The sequence below is a fragment of the Bos grunniens genome, chromosome 4, assembly GCF_055505025.1.
Source record: "Bos grunniens cultivar Pamir isolate PY7600 chromosome 4, Bosgru_T2T1.0, whole genome shotgun sequence".
NCBI lineage: Eukaryota > Metazoa > Chordata > Mammalia > Artiodactyla > Bovidae > Bos > Bos grunniens.
This window is the reverse complement of record NC_141168.1, coordinates 66,747,390-66,765,545: the sequence shown is the minus strand read 5'-3', so window position 1 is coordinate 66,765,545 and position 18,156 is coordinate 66,747,390. Positions and strand designations below refer to the sequence as shown.

Below are 18,156 nucleotides of genomic sequence, written 5' to 3'. Positions count from 1 at the left end.
CTGACTAATTAGTGATACCACCTATATACTTCAGTACAGTTTATCATATTTTAGGTCAAAGAGCCTAAACAACAAAATGTTTTATTTAAAGGAAAATGTAATTCAAGTGAATGACATTTTGACTTCATAATATATTAAAAGCCTCAGCACATGTCTCCTTTAATTCCATGATATGAGCTCTGAAAACAAAAATACTCAAGGCACCAAAATATACATTTTAAGAATCTAACCATTTTTAAGCTTTGGTTTGGATTTCCATCACCTTTTCCTCCATATTTTGAATAATTGATATTTTCATGAACAGATAAAAACCTTCATTTCATATTTTATGATCTAGTTGCCAGATGCAAATCAAGCTTCTACCTGGGCAGCTGCATTGCGATCCCCTTCAAGTACCATCCTCCACCACTATGGACATGAAAGAACCCACGTGGCTTTCTTGTGCCCTGGTGATGCTCCTTCTCCCTTACAGTCCTTAGCACCTATATTTTAGAGACATGCTTGAAAATTCATTAGTATTTGTAATGTGAATTTAAATATTTACATTTTAACATAATTATTTTGTAAGAAAACAGAAGTTAATTCTATGATCCTCTTGCAACTTTTTTTTTTTTTTTTTTGCTAAGAATAGAATAGCTAAAGCAGGTCTGGGTCACTTTATTAGAACTAAAGAAACATAATATGTGATGCACAGAACTTTAGACAAATTAGGCAACCCCTTGGGGCCAGTAAACACCCTCCTAGACTAACACAGAACTTGGAACAGGCCCAGTTGAAAATTTGAATCAGGTTTGCAGAAAAACAAAGGCTGGCAAGAATATAACTTTGGAAGATTTACTCACTAATTTTAGAGCTGCTGGAGGCCAACCAAAGAGATTTGGGTTATACATTACCTAAGACTTATGATGGGAACTGGACTTACTAAGCCAATTAAAGAATGATTCATTCAACCAGTCAGTAATCAGTAACTAGTTAGCAATCTGTTGATTTAGTTAAAAATGATCTATCCGTTGTGCATGTAGCCCAGTGAAAATTTCTCCTCTCTTTCACTTATTATGCTCACAATTGTCATCCAGTTTGTGGTAGTAATACAGATCCAGTTCTGCATGTTAAGTAATCCGTGGTATACATATATACATATATATTCATTTGTTCACATACTAATTCAGCATATATATATAGAGGAACACCTCTCATAGGCCAGGCACTCTGGGGATCCTTTGTCAATGTCTCTGCTTCTGTTTGCCTCTCACTTCTCTTCCCCTTCCCCCAGGCCCCGCCTTACATCTATTAGCATACATCCCTAGCATATTAGGAAACTGGACCATTTTACTCTGGCATTTTCCTCACTGGTTCACCCACCCGCATACTATGTATAGTACTACACCCATCATGTAAACCCACAATGAAATTCTGACAGTTTCCTAATATTGGTGAAGCTGTTTATAAGCACTTTCAGATCCATCATCTCATTTAATGAAGACATGACATTGCTGACCCAAAACGCGTAGTGTATGCACTTTAAAACCTCTATGAATTTGGCTTTCTTTTAATGTTCATACAGTTGGTTTTGTATGTAAACACTGGGCACACTTAACAGGCTCATTCACCTGGAATAGTCTTTCAGTTCTCTTTCAGAATTGTGTTTAATTCAGTCCCTCCCCCCTCCCCCCACATGTGTTTCTACAGTCAGCGCCTCACATCAGGTCCTTACCATCTTTTGTGTAGATGAACCCACAGTCTTTTAAGTCCCTAATACGTTCATCCTCAGTCCTTTCTAATTCATCTGCTGCCCCAATAAAGTTATATCAAAATATAAATTTGATCTTGCTGTTTCCTTGATTTAAGTCCTCAGAAGGCTTTACTTTGCCTCCAGGTCAAAGTTGAGAAGTTCAGAAGCACTCAAAGTGCTGCCTTTTTGAACTCAGTTCTGCTTTTTCCCAACATCACCAATTCTGTCCTTTCCAACATTACTGCAATTTCAGAATGCACCAATAACTACTTACTTTCTCCAAATCCCAGTTCAAATATTACCTCTTCTAAGAAAACTTCCTGGTTCTCCTGGGGAGTGTTAGTCAGCCTCCACTTCTCCCCTCTCCTAGCAATTATACCATCTCTATTATGTCTTTAATTCTGTCAAATTAATGTACATTCTCTATCTAAGCTGTGAATTTTTCAATGGACATCTTGATATCCCTACTCCCAGCACAGGGTCTGGAACAAACAGATTATCCTTGGCTGACTGGGTGAATGTTGAGGCATCAATTAAAATGTCAGTTTACCAACTTTCAGTGGAGGGGTTGAACTAGAAGACTAAGTGATACTGGACCTACTATAGATTAGAACTGTGACTCTGAAGACATATAGATGTCACATCCAGTTGTTTTATTACCATTGGTTATAATCACATGGAGTCTCCAAATAGCACATTTCTGGAGGGATTCATTTCCAGGCTAAGCTTTCTATTGTGGGTCTGCTTATGTTAATATTGTTGGGTTATTTTAGGTTGTAGGGAAACAGGAAAGCCTCATTATCTCTAGCAATCCTAAAGCTCAATAAACTTTGGACCACTCCTGGTAATACCTCTTTCTTTCCCTCTTCCACCCTCAGCCAGTTTTAGTGTCAAATATTAGCATGGAAATGTATGATCATTGAGAAGGTAATGGCAACCCACTCCAGTACTCTTGCCTGGAAAGTCCCATGGACAGAGGAGCCTGGTAGGCTGCAGTCCGTGGGGTCGCTAAGAGTCAGACACGACTGAAGCGACTTAGCAGCAGCAGCAGTGTGATCATTGAACTTGAAATTGTTAAGTACATTTCTGGAGTATCTAGTATAGTTCTTGTGGTATTAGATTTTATTAACTGTGTTTAAGAGACAAACATCTAAGAGACCACCAGAATTTACATTATTTTGATAAATCTTAGAAACATATGATAGCAGTATTGGATTCAGACAATGTGTACATTTGTACACACACACACACTCACTCTTTCTCACTCATTAGAGTACTGGCAGGAAACAGATGGCTCACTCAAAGGGCTTAGTTGAAGAGCATTTAATAAAAGGGACTGTTTACAGAGGAACAGTCAGTCAAAAGGTAACAAACATGGGATTTTGAAGTGCCAGGAACTAGCAAAAATGGGAAACATTCCTTCCCCATGCTGAAGGGGACAAGATCAGGGAGCTGCAGCTATGGAGGGGTCACTGCACACAGTCACCTTACAGGGAGGAATGGAGTTGTGAAAAATCACTCCCTGGCAGGAAGGGGGCCTGGGAGCAAGGTGAGAATTAACACCTTGACCTCTCTCTCCTCCCACCTTCTGATTTCCCATTAGTGCTTGGTATCAGCCAATGCCAACTGGGAATCAGAAATCAAGGGATCCTGGCACAGTGCAGGCAGAGACAGAGAGCAGATCTTTAGGGTCATATGGAGAATGACCAGCAAACAGTCTTTTGAAGAACATCTAACTCTTGACTCCTCATCCATCCAACTAGAGGAAAAAAGTCATTGATAGTGAAGTCGCTCAGTTGTGTCCGACTCTTTGCGACCCCCTGGACTGTAGCCCACCAGGCTCCTCTGTCCATGGGATTCTCCAGGCAAGAATACTTTAAACAGGAACAAGACAGTGAAATACTGTGAGTTGATTGACTTTGGGGTCAATGTGTGTAATAAGAAATAAGCAGCACAGTTAGGTAGCTATGATTTCCAGTCTTCCTCAAAGCCCATGCCAGGATACCCACTAAAGGCAGCAAAGATGGGAGATAAGAAACAAGGCAGGTGAAATTCAGATCCCAACTTCCTCACTCCAGTTTTAATCCAAGCAGCTGTGACTGAATCTCTTTATTAAGTTATATATAGGATTTCTTTAAAAATACATTGTTCTAATGGAAAGACCTGGGAATAGAAATCAGTTTTCCTACATCCTACCGGCTACTGTGTGGCTCTAGGAAGTGAACTTAAGCAGTCTGTCCCCATTTTCTCATCTGTAAAATGGAAGTAAAAACATATATCGTAGATGAATGGTAGAGCAGCAGAGATCAAATGAGAAAATGTATGTGGTTTCCTTTTGAAAAGTTAAAAAGCTCTACAAATGTCAGGCCCGATCACTTTTGGATACTATCTTGTAAAGCTGGTCCCTGATTATAAGCTTGTCAATATCACATCCTGCCTTTGAGGCTATCTTTCCTCTACACATGGAGCACTTTGCTCCACTCCAACTGAAACATCACATACAAAGAAAAGATAAGCAGAAAGAAAATCCAAATGTGTTGGCAACACGGCTGCATGTTAAAAAGAAAGAAGTAGATTGACGTTGAATTCCGTTTTCGTGGTGCGTAACTCCCCTTTCCATAGGTCCTATTAACTTCAAAGGGAGCTCCATGCATGTAAATGATTATATTTATTGGATGCGCCAACTCCTTCTTATCCTCCGGGCGCAATTAGAAATATCAGAAAAATGAATGTCAGAGACTGGATCCATGTTTGATATTCTATGGGAAATTTCCCATAGTTACAGATGTTAAAATTCCTGCCCAATTGTCCAGTTACAAATTTGTAGTATTTCTTTTTTTTTTATCACCCCTGGAATTATTTCTCTTATTTTAGAATATTCTTTTCTTCATTTAAAGAAAAATATTCTCTTTAGGTCCAGACAAGCTAGTGGTAATATCCGTGCTTGTTGTACAACTTGGTATAGTAATACAAATTTAGACTGCAGGACCCCTCTCTTGCAAGTAACTGTTAGGGCTCCCCTGAGGTTATACTAATACTTTTAGCAATCCCGTTCCTGCTTCAAGTTCACTCTGGTATCTGCTGGTTGAGACAGTGCCTAGGAACTAAATTCCTGGGTGCTCACTTTAATATTACATTCACTAAACCATACTGTAATGTCAGTGTTTGTTGTAAGTTCCAGCCATTATCGATATTCTTGTTATCTAGCTGTAAACTCAGGGTTTTTTTCCAGTTGAAATCACCACAATCAGTGAAAACAGATGGCAGGTGTGTGGAGAACTGTACTTTTTGTACTGATTCGTTGTTCTTTTTTAAATTCAGTTGTCTCGTGGCTCTTGGTGGAACTCTCTCTAGAACGAATTCTGACAACTATTTCACATCTTCACCCCATCTTATCAGTGAATATAAGTGCCTTGCAAGTGTTACAAGCATGGCTCCTCAGTGATGCTATGTATGTTACACACCCATGAAGGCAGGTCAATGTTTTAACTATACTTTTTTTTTTTTAAATGACAAAAAAGCAGAAACACGGAAGAAGCCCCTCAGAGTAAACATTTAGAACTATGATGAAAGAGAAAACATACATACTATTCAGTGATGAAAACCCTCATTGGAAATGTACCCACATGTAGACTGAGAGATACAAAGATGTTTTAAAATAATATTTTGTTAAGCAACATGATTTATAAAAATCATTCTAGCCAGTCTTCTAGACAAAACTACATGCACAAAGTAATTTGGATCCACTTTGAATTATCTGTGAGAAATTAGTAGGCAAAGATAGTCCAATTTCAGTAAATATTTATAGAGCAAAACAATCCAAAATATATATAACAATCAAATTTCTAGTGAAAATGTGTGTAAGTAGGTTTATTTTGAAAGGGAAAGTCCTACTCCCAGTGTCATAACCAATTAAATTCTCCAGGTAATGACCCCATTTGCATAGTGAGCGGAGCCCACAAGTGGGAATTTTAATGGGCACACCACCTGAGTACAGTAATTGAGAGTGACACAACTTGAACTAGTTTTGTGCTTACCCCACTGAAAATTCTACTCATATTATTTTTAATGTCAAGCTACAAGTCAAATTTCAAGATGATGGATTTGTTCTTTTTTAAGCACTGAGTTTGAATGAAAGAAATGCTTTAATTCTGTTATGCATTGCATATCTTTGCTTTAACTAATCTGCAGTTCTGATTCTCACCATTGCTCCATTTTTCTCAGTGATTGGAATTTAATTTTATTCATTAATTTGTGAATAATTAGATAAAAAAAATGACATCCTCAGCAGCCGAATTGCTTTAGGATTGCCATTTAATGTACTTTTTACCAGAATATGTATTATCGTTAAGCTGGCATAATAGTTTACTAAAAATGTAATTGTATAAATATGCCCAATTATTCTTTCTGATGATCTAACAAAGTCTAATATGTATTCATGGGCATTTCCCTCCTTCTTCACCTCAACACCAATAAAACGTAGTTCCTGCAGAGCTGATCACAGATGCCTTGTCATCTGAAGGTGTTACTTTTAAAAGATATTCTCCTTCTCTCTCAGGCACTATTCATGTCCTTGAAAGAATTGTGCATTCTGATTGAGGGATCATATGAGGTCCACATTAAATTATATAATAAAGGTGATCTTGAGACTCTGAGAGTCAGACACACATGATGAACTGTGCTATCCAGGTTTTGAGATGACATTTTAAAACTTCTTTTGTTTCACTCGAAGATTGCTTGAGATCCTAACTATTTGTAGGTGTTTGACACCACTCCGTCACATCTGTAATTGGCATAGCATCCAGCAGACAGGCTCTGTACATCTTTACACTGCAACCTACCAAGTTAAGAATGTATTGGTTCAATATAAAACAGCAGGCTGTTTTTAGACATAGTTACTAGTGCACAAGCTTTAATATGGCCTGGCTTCATCCTATAATGAGATCTTTTGGTTCCCTGCTCAACGGGCTTTTATTCCTTTGCAAAAGGCTATGAACTATGTCAAGTGGATCAGCTGCTTTTGTACACCCTCTTTCTTGGCTTTGGAATGTAATTCCTTTGCTTCTACCCCTTTATGCATCAGACAGAACTTAAGAACCTTTTCACTTTTTCAAGCTAAACCGAGAATTTGTGTTCATTTGCTTTTCACTGTTTTCCTAATAATTACATTCTCCTCTGAACCTCAAAGACCTGCCTGAAAGTGAACACTTAATTGCAGAGCTATACTTCATCTTCAACAGATATATCTATACCTCTGTTAGTAATATGTTGAGGCATGTTTAGCTAAATTGATTTCTTCACAGTCACCTCGCAAATAAGCTCAAGATTCTCTTTTAGCAAGGGTTAAGGTGAGGAGGGATCAAGGGCATAAAGAATGAACAAACAGAAATACAACTAGTGGCCGCAGTTTTGTAGGAAGGCAAGGAACTACTCGCTTTGACATCTGGCAGCTTGTTGTGGTGGTGGTGGTTTAGTTGTTCGGTTGTGTCCGACTCTTTTGGCAGGTGAAGAATGTCAGTCGGTTGTCCCAGTGTGATGACAGTGAGATGGTGCAGATTTCTCCTTGCCTAGATAGAAATTCTTCTTTCTAGTTAAGGCTTTGATGTAGCTGTGCTTAGAATCCTGTTCACCTCCAGGTTTGCCTGTTGAACTTAATTAAAATTTGGTCATTTGGATGATACTGATTCACAGGCCTTTAGAGAGCACAGCCAGTGTTCATTGGGAATTTTGCAATGTGAAAATACATGGCAGATTTAGTCACCAGTGATGATTTTTGCGAAAACCACCCCTCCACGTTAGGTCTGCATCAGCCCCTTCCATTTTAACCATAACCTCTAAAAGTAATCTGAAATGGACAAGTAAATATTAGTAGCCTCAATAACAGTTTTCTCATGGGAAGTGGCAAACTTCTCCCAAAGGTTGAAACATCCTGAGGGTTTTTTGACTCCCTTGAGGGGCTTAAAGAAAACAGTCACTATAAATTTATTGATTATATGGGACACAGAGATGAAGGGTTAAAAAGAATGCCTTGTAGTACCCAAGCCTCAATTTTAAAATATAAATAGTAAGTGTAAAATAAACTCTATCCCTATATTAACTGTCATTTAAAACAAAAATGGTATGCTTTTCTATATTAGTATTAAAATAAGAGAAAAATGGATATTATAGTGTCTGATGAAATTTTATCTTGGCTGTCAGATTAGATGTAATAAACCTACAGGCCTACAAATCACAGGTAATTGGAAAGGGCATAAAGGTTTTGAATAGTATGAAAAATAATCTTATTAATAAATAAACTTATTCATTAGATGGTTGGATAAATCTAGGCATTGAAACTGGAATTCAAGAAGGCAAGCCATAGACTCTGGACTCGAATCTTATTTATGTTAGGCAGTTACTTTGACGTTTATAACATTAGAATCTAGGGCACTGATAAGAGTTTGTATAGATGAAGAATGAAAAGTTATTACATAAGGTTGCCTTGGTTACTCTGTGAACTGTTCAGAGAAACACTGGCTATTTCAGGTGAGGGAAATGGATATAGTCAATACACTATAAGAACACAAAAATAAAATTATTATACTCCTAAGTAAAATGTCTTCTCCTAAATAAAGTGATTCAAGGGGTTAAATACTAATAATAAAACACTTCCTACTACTTAAAAATTGTGCCACTAAAAACCCTAGTTGAAAGTACTTCTGATGACTTACTTTTGGGTGAAATTCATTGAAATTAATACCCAATTCCATAGATCTTTAGTGTTTAATTTCAGCATATAAATATATATATATGTGTGTATGTGTGTGTGTGTGTATATATATACACATATAAACTACCACATTTTTTTAATAAGTTGGGAGATAATTCTAAAGCAAATAAGTAAAAGCAACTTATTAAAAAACAAATGTAAAAATTGTGAATTTTGCTCTACTGTGAAGTTTTAACAGAAAACCATGTTTTACCATGTTTTGAAATCATTTGTCAACTATGATTTGCAGTATAAACTGATCTGAATCTTTCATAGTTCATTTATGGGCTTGAGTCATGTGATTTACATATGAGACTAAGAAATCTTTCAGAGAAGGATGTAACAAGAAAAGAAAAGCCTAAGCTTTTAAATTATAGTTGAATTCATTTAAATATTGATCCATCAATTAGATTACAGAAATCATTTTTTTTATTTCAAAATAGTATATTCAGGCTAATACAGGTCCAGTTTAAAAATATTTAAGATTACGTTTCCACATTTAAAAAGAGACCAAATCTGTAACTGTAAACTAGAGCACTTATGATGGCCATATAATTCAACAAAATATTTTACATACAGAAATTCTAAAATACATATGGAAAATATTTTCACATTTGCTACTTTTGTTTTTTTCATTTATTTAAAAAAATCATACAAGGTACTTTGTGGTATGACTGCAGAATAGACAACAAAGGAAAAGTACTGTGAATATAAATATGAGATTAAAATTCTATCAATTAATGCTCTCTGTTACAGAGAAACATTATTATAAAAGTGCTAATATCATCATTGTAAATAGCAGGATACACAAATATTAGACAAACAGTTTGGCAGAAAATTTTTGCAGTATAACAGTTATACTATTTTAATGATTCCAGGTCATTAGAAGGTTTTATATATCAATATAAAGTTGATACTCTTACATCCTAATATATATACATGTTAACTTTGGATATATGTAAATATTCAGATTCTGGTTACTAAGAAATAGTAGAAAGATGTTCTCATATTTCATTTGTTACATCAAAAATGCTCTTTAGGCCAGGAAGATAGACAGCTGTTGACTAGAATTCTATTTAAGCCTGACAATTTAAGTGTGTGTGTGTGTGTGTGTGTGTGTTTAAAGAGCACTAAAAGGGGATTCAAGAGTTTGCTAATTTTTTTTAAGCCTTTTAAGTAATGATATAAGTGGAAACTAGATTTCATCTCAAAGGAAAAATTGTTGGTGACATACCCATGCTTTAGGTTTTAAAATCTTAAAAGCCTAGATTTGCTAAAAGGCTTCCTAAAAATATGCATTTGTTTTTACTATCAATTTGATATTCAATTGGAATAATAAAAAATAACTATTCATCCAAAGATATACTTCCAAATTTCTACAAAGGTATTACATTAAATCAAACCAAACTGCAAGTTGGGGATATCAAGCTTAGCAGAAGAGCATGTAGTAGGAAAACGCCCTCTCCTTTTCATCTGTACCACACAGTCTCTATGTCTTAGTAACTTACTAAGTCTTAATAAGTAACTTAATAAGTCTTATTTCTTTACACTTAAGGATCTTTATAACCCACCATTTGGGTTTAATGTAAAATTGCAATACTGAAATTTGGTCATAGTAATGGATGTCAAGATTCCCACTGCACTGGAAGGAATAATTGGTATTTAAGGTTAACTGTGCTTATAAATATTGGGGGGTTTGCTTCTTAACCAAATAACCCTTCCCCTTGCAAAATACTTAAAGCTCTCAAAAGAAAAGTGTTTGAATAAATCAAAATCAAAATGCTGAGATTTTAATATAAAATTTTTCCTAAGTGCAACTTTTCAAAAGTACTCCACATTGTTTTTAAGATATAGCTATTTTAATAAAGCATTGTTTTTATCAAAACTTTATCATAACCTCTAAATTATGTTAAAAAAAAAAGCTTATTTTTAGTTAACTTAAATTTTATAGTTTTTTTAAAGAAAGATGTATTGCCACAACTAAAGAAAATACATACATGAGGCATTTTTCTTGTAACTGCTCAAGGGCACAGTCAGCTCAGGTTGGTCACCTAAAACTTGGTCCTAAAGCTAATTCATTCAAGCAGCAGATGAATCACTCATCCCAAGAGGCCTCCTTCAAATGCCACATTCTCCTCGAAGCCTTCTGAATATTCCCATAGACATTAGCTCTTCCTTTCTGTGTATCCCTACAGCCTTTTGAGTTTCTCTCTCTCATAATCATGACTTCCATATGCCTGTGGGCTGGCTTATTCTTTACCAGTCTCTTTGCCTAAACTTTCCTCTGCTTCTCTGGATGGCAGCTGAATGCCATCTATCTCGGCACTGCAGCAGCTCACACACAGCAGGCACTCAGTGTCTGTTGAACAAGCAGAGCATAGACACAAACTCTAGGTGCCCAATGCTTGTGTGGGTGTGTTTCTCAAAGTTTACCCTAAGGAATGCTTACTTTTAACCACTGTAAAAACATACAAAATAAATTGTCTGATTTAAATAACCACCAGAAAAGAATACATTTGGAGCAAGGGGCTCCTAAGACAGGTTAAAAGAAACATAGAGAAATAAGTATAAAAAGGAGGAGACATTTTGTATTTTTTTTTTTTCTTTTTTTCTGTTTGTGGCCAAAATGTCCCTCAGTCACTGCAACCTATTAACAAGTTTAAAAGTAGTTAAAATTTCACATATTAAACCATGTGGACTTGGTTAGAGGGAGAAAAAAAGGCTTTCAGAGATTACCTAAAATAATGAGTTAACAGTGCAAGTACTGGGTTGTTTGATGAGAATTTTACCACGTGCTTTTCTTTTACCTCAAAAGAAAAAACTTCAAATACTCTCCAGTTTTAAGGCAAACAGAAGATAAATACTTAGGAAGGAAAACAAATCCCGCAGCACTCCATGCAGATCTCCAGGCAGTCTGACGATTCACAGCAGGCGTCCATGATGCCGCAGTCCATGTCACAGGGGCAGTTACAGTCATCCCCCACCTCATCTCCACAGCAGCAGCAGCAGGCTTCCGAGGTGCAGATGCCACACGAGGCTTGTCCCAGGACAATGTTGCAGAGCGTCAGGAATTCACAGAACAGGCAGGCCAGGATACAGTGGACACAGCAGTCTTCATTTTCAGGTGGGAGGAGACCACAGTCAGAGAAAGAAGGAACACAAAATATATAAATCATCAGTAAACGGAATGATACTTGATGAAAGGAAGTAATCCAGAACCTAATGACCTGCGGTCCTAGAAGTCTTCTGTGGGTTGGAAGGATGAAAAGAAACAGGTTAAATTTTAGATGAACAATCTTTAGAAGCAGATATTGCATTTGGTGGGGAGGGAAAGACTGTATATACATGTGTGTGTGCCTGTGGGTTAGAGTATTACTCAGGGTGCACTGGTCCGTGGTTCTAGGTTCTACCCCTCTATGCCTCTCATCCCTCTTCCCTATATCCTACTGCTCTCTGCTAAATGACAGGAAAGTCCTTCAGAAAACAAGTTACTGCAATGTCCCCACCTGCTCTAAAACTGCAAGGAAAAAAAATTTAAAATGATACATTCAGTATGTTATTGAATAATTAATTCAACAGCTAAATTGGAATCCATTAAACTGGGATCAGCATATTTTATTTCCCAATAAAACTGGCTCAATTTTATGGTCCCTGATTTTTTTGGTTTCACAAGAATTAAAAACAGACCCTGGCCCCAACCATTGTTTCCGGGATAGTTCTGCCTATCTCTAACAAAGGATACATACCTTAGCAAATGTGAATAATGACACAGTAACACTGCTTTCCCACTTCCTGTGCATGAAGTACTTTACTGAGACATCTCTAATGATGCCTTTTTGAACAACTAATGTCATGAACTGATAGAAAGAAGTGAGAATTTAACAGATTACAATCTAATAAATTTAGTACACCATATTCTAAGCTTCTTTCCTCAGAATTTTGGGTCAAGTAAAAGGAGCAACTGAAGAAAATGTATATTTCCAGAAGACTTTAACACATGCAATAAAATAATTTTAAGACCAATGTTATGAGACATTTGTCTTATTTCAGAAATATTTATGAATTTTTAGCAGGACTATTTATATAGGTGTGTTTGTGTTCCTTTCCTTCTTTAAAAATTTCATATGATACATGCTTTAATGAGGGGATTCTGCTTCCAAGAACAGCAACAGACAGTACAGAACAATCCCCTATCTATATCCCACTGTGACATGACTTGTGTGTTTCTGTATTTGGCTTTAAGATTGAGTGCCTTTGATGGAGTTTCATCAAATTGTGTATTCATTCCATCATAACCACCCCCCCCCCACCTCTGAATATTCCGTTTCTCTGTAGTCTCTAACTTAGTAGCATCTATAAATTTGTAAAAGAGGGAAATGTGGGAAATACATACTTTACATCCCAGATGGCAAAAAGGAGGAGGGTCAGGAAAAACTCAAAAAGGAAACTCCAGAGTTGTTTGTAGAATTAAAGGCTAGGAGTTCCCTGCTAAACTAGTGGTTAGGATTCTTGGCTTTCACTGCCATGGTCCAGGTTCAATCCCTGGTCAGGGAGCTGAGATTGTGCAAGCTGCCTGGTTCAGCCAGAAGAAAAAAAAAAAAGGCTAAAAAAATACATTGGTGTTTCCTCCCATCCTTCTCAGGGCCAAGCCCACTCTCATATAAAATGGTCTATGGAGCAACCGGAAAATGATCACAGAATTCTAAAACTGTGAGTTTCTGTCTTCCTCTAATGTTTTTAGTAATACAGTAGTCCTCCACATTCCAAGACCCCCAGTGGATGCCTGAAATCATGGATAGTACTGAACTCTATACATACTCTTTTTCCCCCATGCATACATACTTACGATGAAGTCTAATTTATAAACTGGACAAAGAGATTAGCAGTAACTACTAGTAAAATAGAATAGTTATAACAATTTTCTATAATAAAAGTTATGTGAATGTAGTCTCCCTTGAAATATTTTATAGAAATTTAATGCCTTTTCCATCTTAACTATACACTTATTATACACTGTGGCCATACCTTTTACAGTTTGAGGTGAAATAACAAAATTATGAATTTCTTTTCCCTTCTTCACAATTTCACGGATAGAAGATTCATTCTTACTGTAGACTTTAGCAACCTCAGTGTATAATTTGTGTGTGTGTGTGTGTGTGTCTTTCCTTATTAAATTGAGAACTTTCACCTATTTACTCAAAGTACTTTACAGTTTCTTTGTGGCATGTATGAGTTGCCCGGATCAGTACTCTTGTGCTTTGGAGCTGTCATTGTGTAAAATCGAAGTTACTTGAACACAAGCATGGTGATATTGAGACAGTTGGTCTGAAACCAAGAGGGCTGCTACATACGAACAGGTGGAACACACTGCACAAAGGGATGATTCGTGTTTTGGGTGGGATGGAGGGGGTGGCATGAGATTTCGTCATGCTACTTGGAGCAGCGTGCAATTTAAAACTTATGAATTTTATTTCTAGAGTCTTCTATTGAATACTTTGGTACTGTGAGTAAATGAAACCACAGAAAACAAAACCACACATAAGGGGGGCTACAGTATCCAATCACAACAAGGGAACAGCGAAATCAACTCCATGGATCCAAGTCCATAGTCTTGGGAAGTCCTGGGTTTCTAGAGAGCCTCTACTTTCCCTGTTTCTACATTCCTTCTATAAACTTTTAGCCTGATATCTTATGTGTCTCAGTTCAGTAGAGTTTATCTAGGATTACATTATCATCATGATTTGTAAAATATCTGAAACATTATAGAGCTGACTTTATTATTATTCCTATTAAGAAATTCGTGTTTAACTGGCAAGCAAGCCAGTTCTATTCAATATGTCTTCAAACAAATACCTGTATTAACTGATTCTAAGGACACGTCCAACCTTAACTTTGTATTCTGCTATGGGATGGCCTGTATTTCAAAACTAAGAGGGGAATCCATAAGAACTTACTTGATACTGAAAACCTTAAGCACAGTTATTGAACATTAGATTATTTATGGACTAATCATGAAATCAAAGTATATGTAGTGAACTTATCTTGAAGGGGAAAGAATGGCCTTAGAATGGCCTTCCCACCAGCCTTAGAAATAGAGGGTTACAATACCTTTGAAGCTCTCTTTGGTCCCTTCCTAAGTACATCTTCCTCTTCCCTTGCTTTTTGTTGTACTTTGTACTACAATGAATGTGTAAATATCCCTACATAACCTATCAGAAAGGAAATGATACCACATAACTTCCTGTAACACTTTTCTCAATATTATGTATTTCAGATTTACCTTTCTTAATTCTTGTAGTTAAAGTTCACTTGTTTTACATTATATTTATCCATCCTATTTAGGAGTATTCTGGTCATTTCCAGTGCTTTGCTATTCCAAACATTAATGTTTGAAACAGGTTTGTGCAAGTCTCCTAGAGCCAATTTGCTAAATAACTGACAGTAGAACTGCTGGGTTCTAAGATGCACATATATTTAATCAAGTTAGGTAATACTGCATTTGTTTCTAAAGTGACTGCTCCAAAATGTATTCCCACAACCAAGTATGAGAATGCTCACTGCTCCACATCCTCACCAATCTTTGAAAATGTCGTATTTTTGAAACTTTGAAACTTTCATATATACCAATTTGTTGCATGTGAATGGCATCTCATGGTGGTCTTCTTTGCATTTACTTGTTTACTAATAAATTTGAACATCTTTTCATGCTTTTGGCCATTCATGTTTCCTCTTCTTTGAAACAGGTGTTCATGTATTTCCCTCACTTTTCTATTGAATTGCCTGTTTTTATTATCGACTTGTAGAAGTTCTTCATGTAGTGAAGACATCCATCCATCAGTCCTTTGTCAAATATGATTGTCCTCTCTTAGTACTGACTTTTTGAAGTTAAGAGATAAGATGCACATGAGCTAATGTTTAGACTGAGAGTTTGAAGTGATGAAGAGAAATTCAATCAAATCTTTTCTTTAGCTGGAAATACCAGGTGGAGATATCAGATAGACTAAGGTATTTGAGAAGACTCTTGAGAGTCCCATGAACTGCAAGGAGATCCAACCAGTCCATTCTAAAGGAGATCAGTTCTGGGTGTTCTTTGGAAGGAATGATGCTAAAGCTGAAACTCCAGTACTTTGGCCACTTCACGCAAAGAGTTGACTCATTGGAAAAGACTCTGATGCTGGGAGGGACTGGGGGCACGAGGAAAAGGGGACAACAGAGGATGAGATGGCTGGATGGCATCACCGACTCAATGGACGTGGGTTTGGGTGAACTCCGGGAGTTGGTGATGGACAGGGAGGCCTGGTGTGCTGCAATGCATGGGGTCTCAAAGAGTCGGACACGAATGAGCGACTGAACTGAACTGAACTGAAGGAAGTAAAATGGAAGACTGACGAGTTTGGCTAATGAGTAAGTGAAAAGAGGAGGTGCTAACAAATTTGGTGGTAGAATGAAATAGAAAAGTTTTAGTGTCTTATTCAGAACAAGGGAGTGCAGCCATTCTGATATACAGAACAGGAGGGGAAACCAATAAGTAGTCAGGAAGGAGTGACTGAATGTGAATGATATGAAATCAGCTGCTCTCAAGATGAAGAGGAACGAGGGTGACAGTCACAGCTAAACCATTCATAGCCGCTCAGAGAACATATTCATTTGAGAATTAAAATCTGTTCCAGATCTTAGACAATAGTGACAGTTGTTATACAAAAATCAGAAGCCCTAAGCCAAGAACAGATTCTCTCCAAACTTCTTCTAGTTAGCTAACAAGATCTACAAAGAATTTAATTCTGTTAAACTTTGTATTTTTAGTAAACAACATGAAAAAATAAATTCTTAGTGCTAAACAGATCAAACACTCCTAGACTGTGTTCAACAACATAGTGTAACTTCTATAACGGATACCAATGGTGGTTTTATGTAGAATAATAAGCCTAGCATTAATGAAGGAAAAGCATTTATTAATTAATGTGTTATCTTAGAAGAGACATTTTTACCACTCTTGTACTTTATTTATGAAACTTGGTAATAAATTCTATTTTAAGCTCTTTAAAAACATTAATTCATTTGATTCAAATAACATCTCTAAGAAGCAGTAATGGTATTATTCCCATTTTACCACAGATAGATTTTATAGAAAATTTAGGCCGCTGCTGCTAAGTCACTTCAGTTGAGTCCGACTCTGTGAGACCCCATAGATGGCAGCCCACCAGGCTCCGCCATCCCTGGGATTCTCCAGGCAAGAACACTGGAGTGGGTTGCCATTTCCTTCTCCAATGCATGAAAGTGAAAAGTGAAAGTGAAGTCGCTCAGTCGTGTCCGACTCTTCATGACCCCATGGACTGCAGCCTACCAGGCTCCTCCATCCATGGGATTTTCAAGGCAAGAGTACTGGAGTGGGGTGCCATTGCCTTCTCCAAGAAAACTGAGGAGATCTGCTCAAAGTCACAGAGGCAGGAAGTAGCAGAGCCAGGATTGGAGCCCACGTGATCCCCCTCTATCATCCATGGTCTAATCCAGCAGCCTATGCTGCTGGGATGGGAATGACTACTTTTAACACTTCGTACATCTTCCTGGAGGAGGTCAGTTATAAATAACTAATTTCTGCTGATTTGTCTTGCTGATCTTGTTTTCAGCCTCAATTCGTGTTTTCTTTCTAAAGATGAATTTTAGTTTTAATGAAGATCTGATAGTAAATGTTATCCTCAAGAAAGAGCAAAGTTGATGAGTTGGAGAACTCATAAATTTCCAGTCACATTGGTGAAATAGACAAAAAAGGGTAGGCAGCCAAGACAGAGATGGTGTCTCAATCAAAAGTAATCTAAATTTAAAACTTAAAAATTAATGTATGAACAGGAGCAATGTACAGAGTAAATAGGAACTCTACTGGTATACGGTTATGACAGATTTTTAAAAAGCTTTTTTTGCAAATATTAAAACTTACAAAAATAGTTATCGTATCCTGCCTAATTTACTGGAAAAGCACTTTGGGCTGCTCTGAAAAATCAAATCTGAAGAAGCCACAATTCAAAATTCATTTCAGAGATTAAAGTGATATTAAGCAAGGTGCATTCATGGAGAAATCTACCAAAACCACATCCATTTTCTACTTTATAAGTAGAAAACTACTCAGATATGACAACAAAAAAGGAACAAGCCAAAAAATGAATTCCTAAATCCTATCAAATCAGTGTAATAACCTGATTTGTATTCCTTGCCAAAAGGATTTTTCTTTCCAGTTGTGTTCTGGAAACAGTAGTTTGATTGCAACTGGAGGTAACGAAAAGGTTAAAATAATCTAAGAAGAAATAGCAGTTATAGTTTACCACCCCTCTCATCCCCAGGGGGATGGAAAATCATAAAAGGCATTAAGTTGTTGGTTTTATTTGAAGCAAAGAGAGGATTATAAGAATTAACAAACTAAGAAGACTTAAATTGTGAAACAAACTAAAAAAGATGAGTCCTCTGCATCCATGTAGTTCACCGTCAGAAATAATTGTTTTTCCCCCTGTTCTTGTGGTTTTTCGTTTTTATGGTTTTATTCGGTCATATTTGTAGTTTTTTGCCAAAAGCGTTTAACCTTTGAGAAGCCAACTAGGTTCTGGGAAGGATGCCTTTTCCAAACTGGGCCCAAAAGAATTGCACAATTCAGTGTATTACTGAGAGGAGAATTCAGCACAAGACT

The 18,156-nt window shown here is 36.8% G+C and overlaps 1 protein-coding gene and 1 long non-coding RNA gene across 5 annotated transcripts in view; one reads left to right on the top strand and one right to left on the bottom strand.

Moving 5' to 3' along the window:
• Positions 1-18,156, top strand: part of LOC147374286 (uncharacterized) — a 394,034-nt gene that overhangs the window by 362,060 nt on the left and 13,818 nt on the right. The window lies entirely within an intron of this gene.
• MDFIC (MyoD family inhibitor domain containing) overlaps positions 8,887-18,156 on the bottom strand; it is a 157,044-nt gene continuing 147,774 nt past the window's right edge. For all 4 annotated transcript variants that reach the window (XM_086396703.1, XM_086396702.1, XM_086396704.1 and 1 more), the window contains one exon: positions 8,887-11,592. In XM_086396703.1, coding sequence (XP_086252829.1) covers positions 11,345-11,592 — 248 coding nt within the window. In that variant the 3' untranslated portion in view covers positions 8,887-11,344. The remainder of the gene's footprint in view (positions 11,593-18,156) is intronic.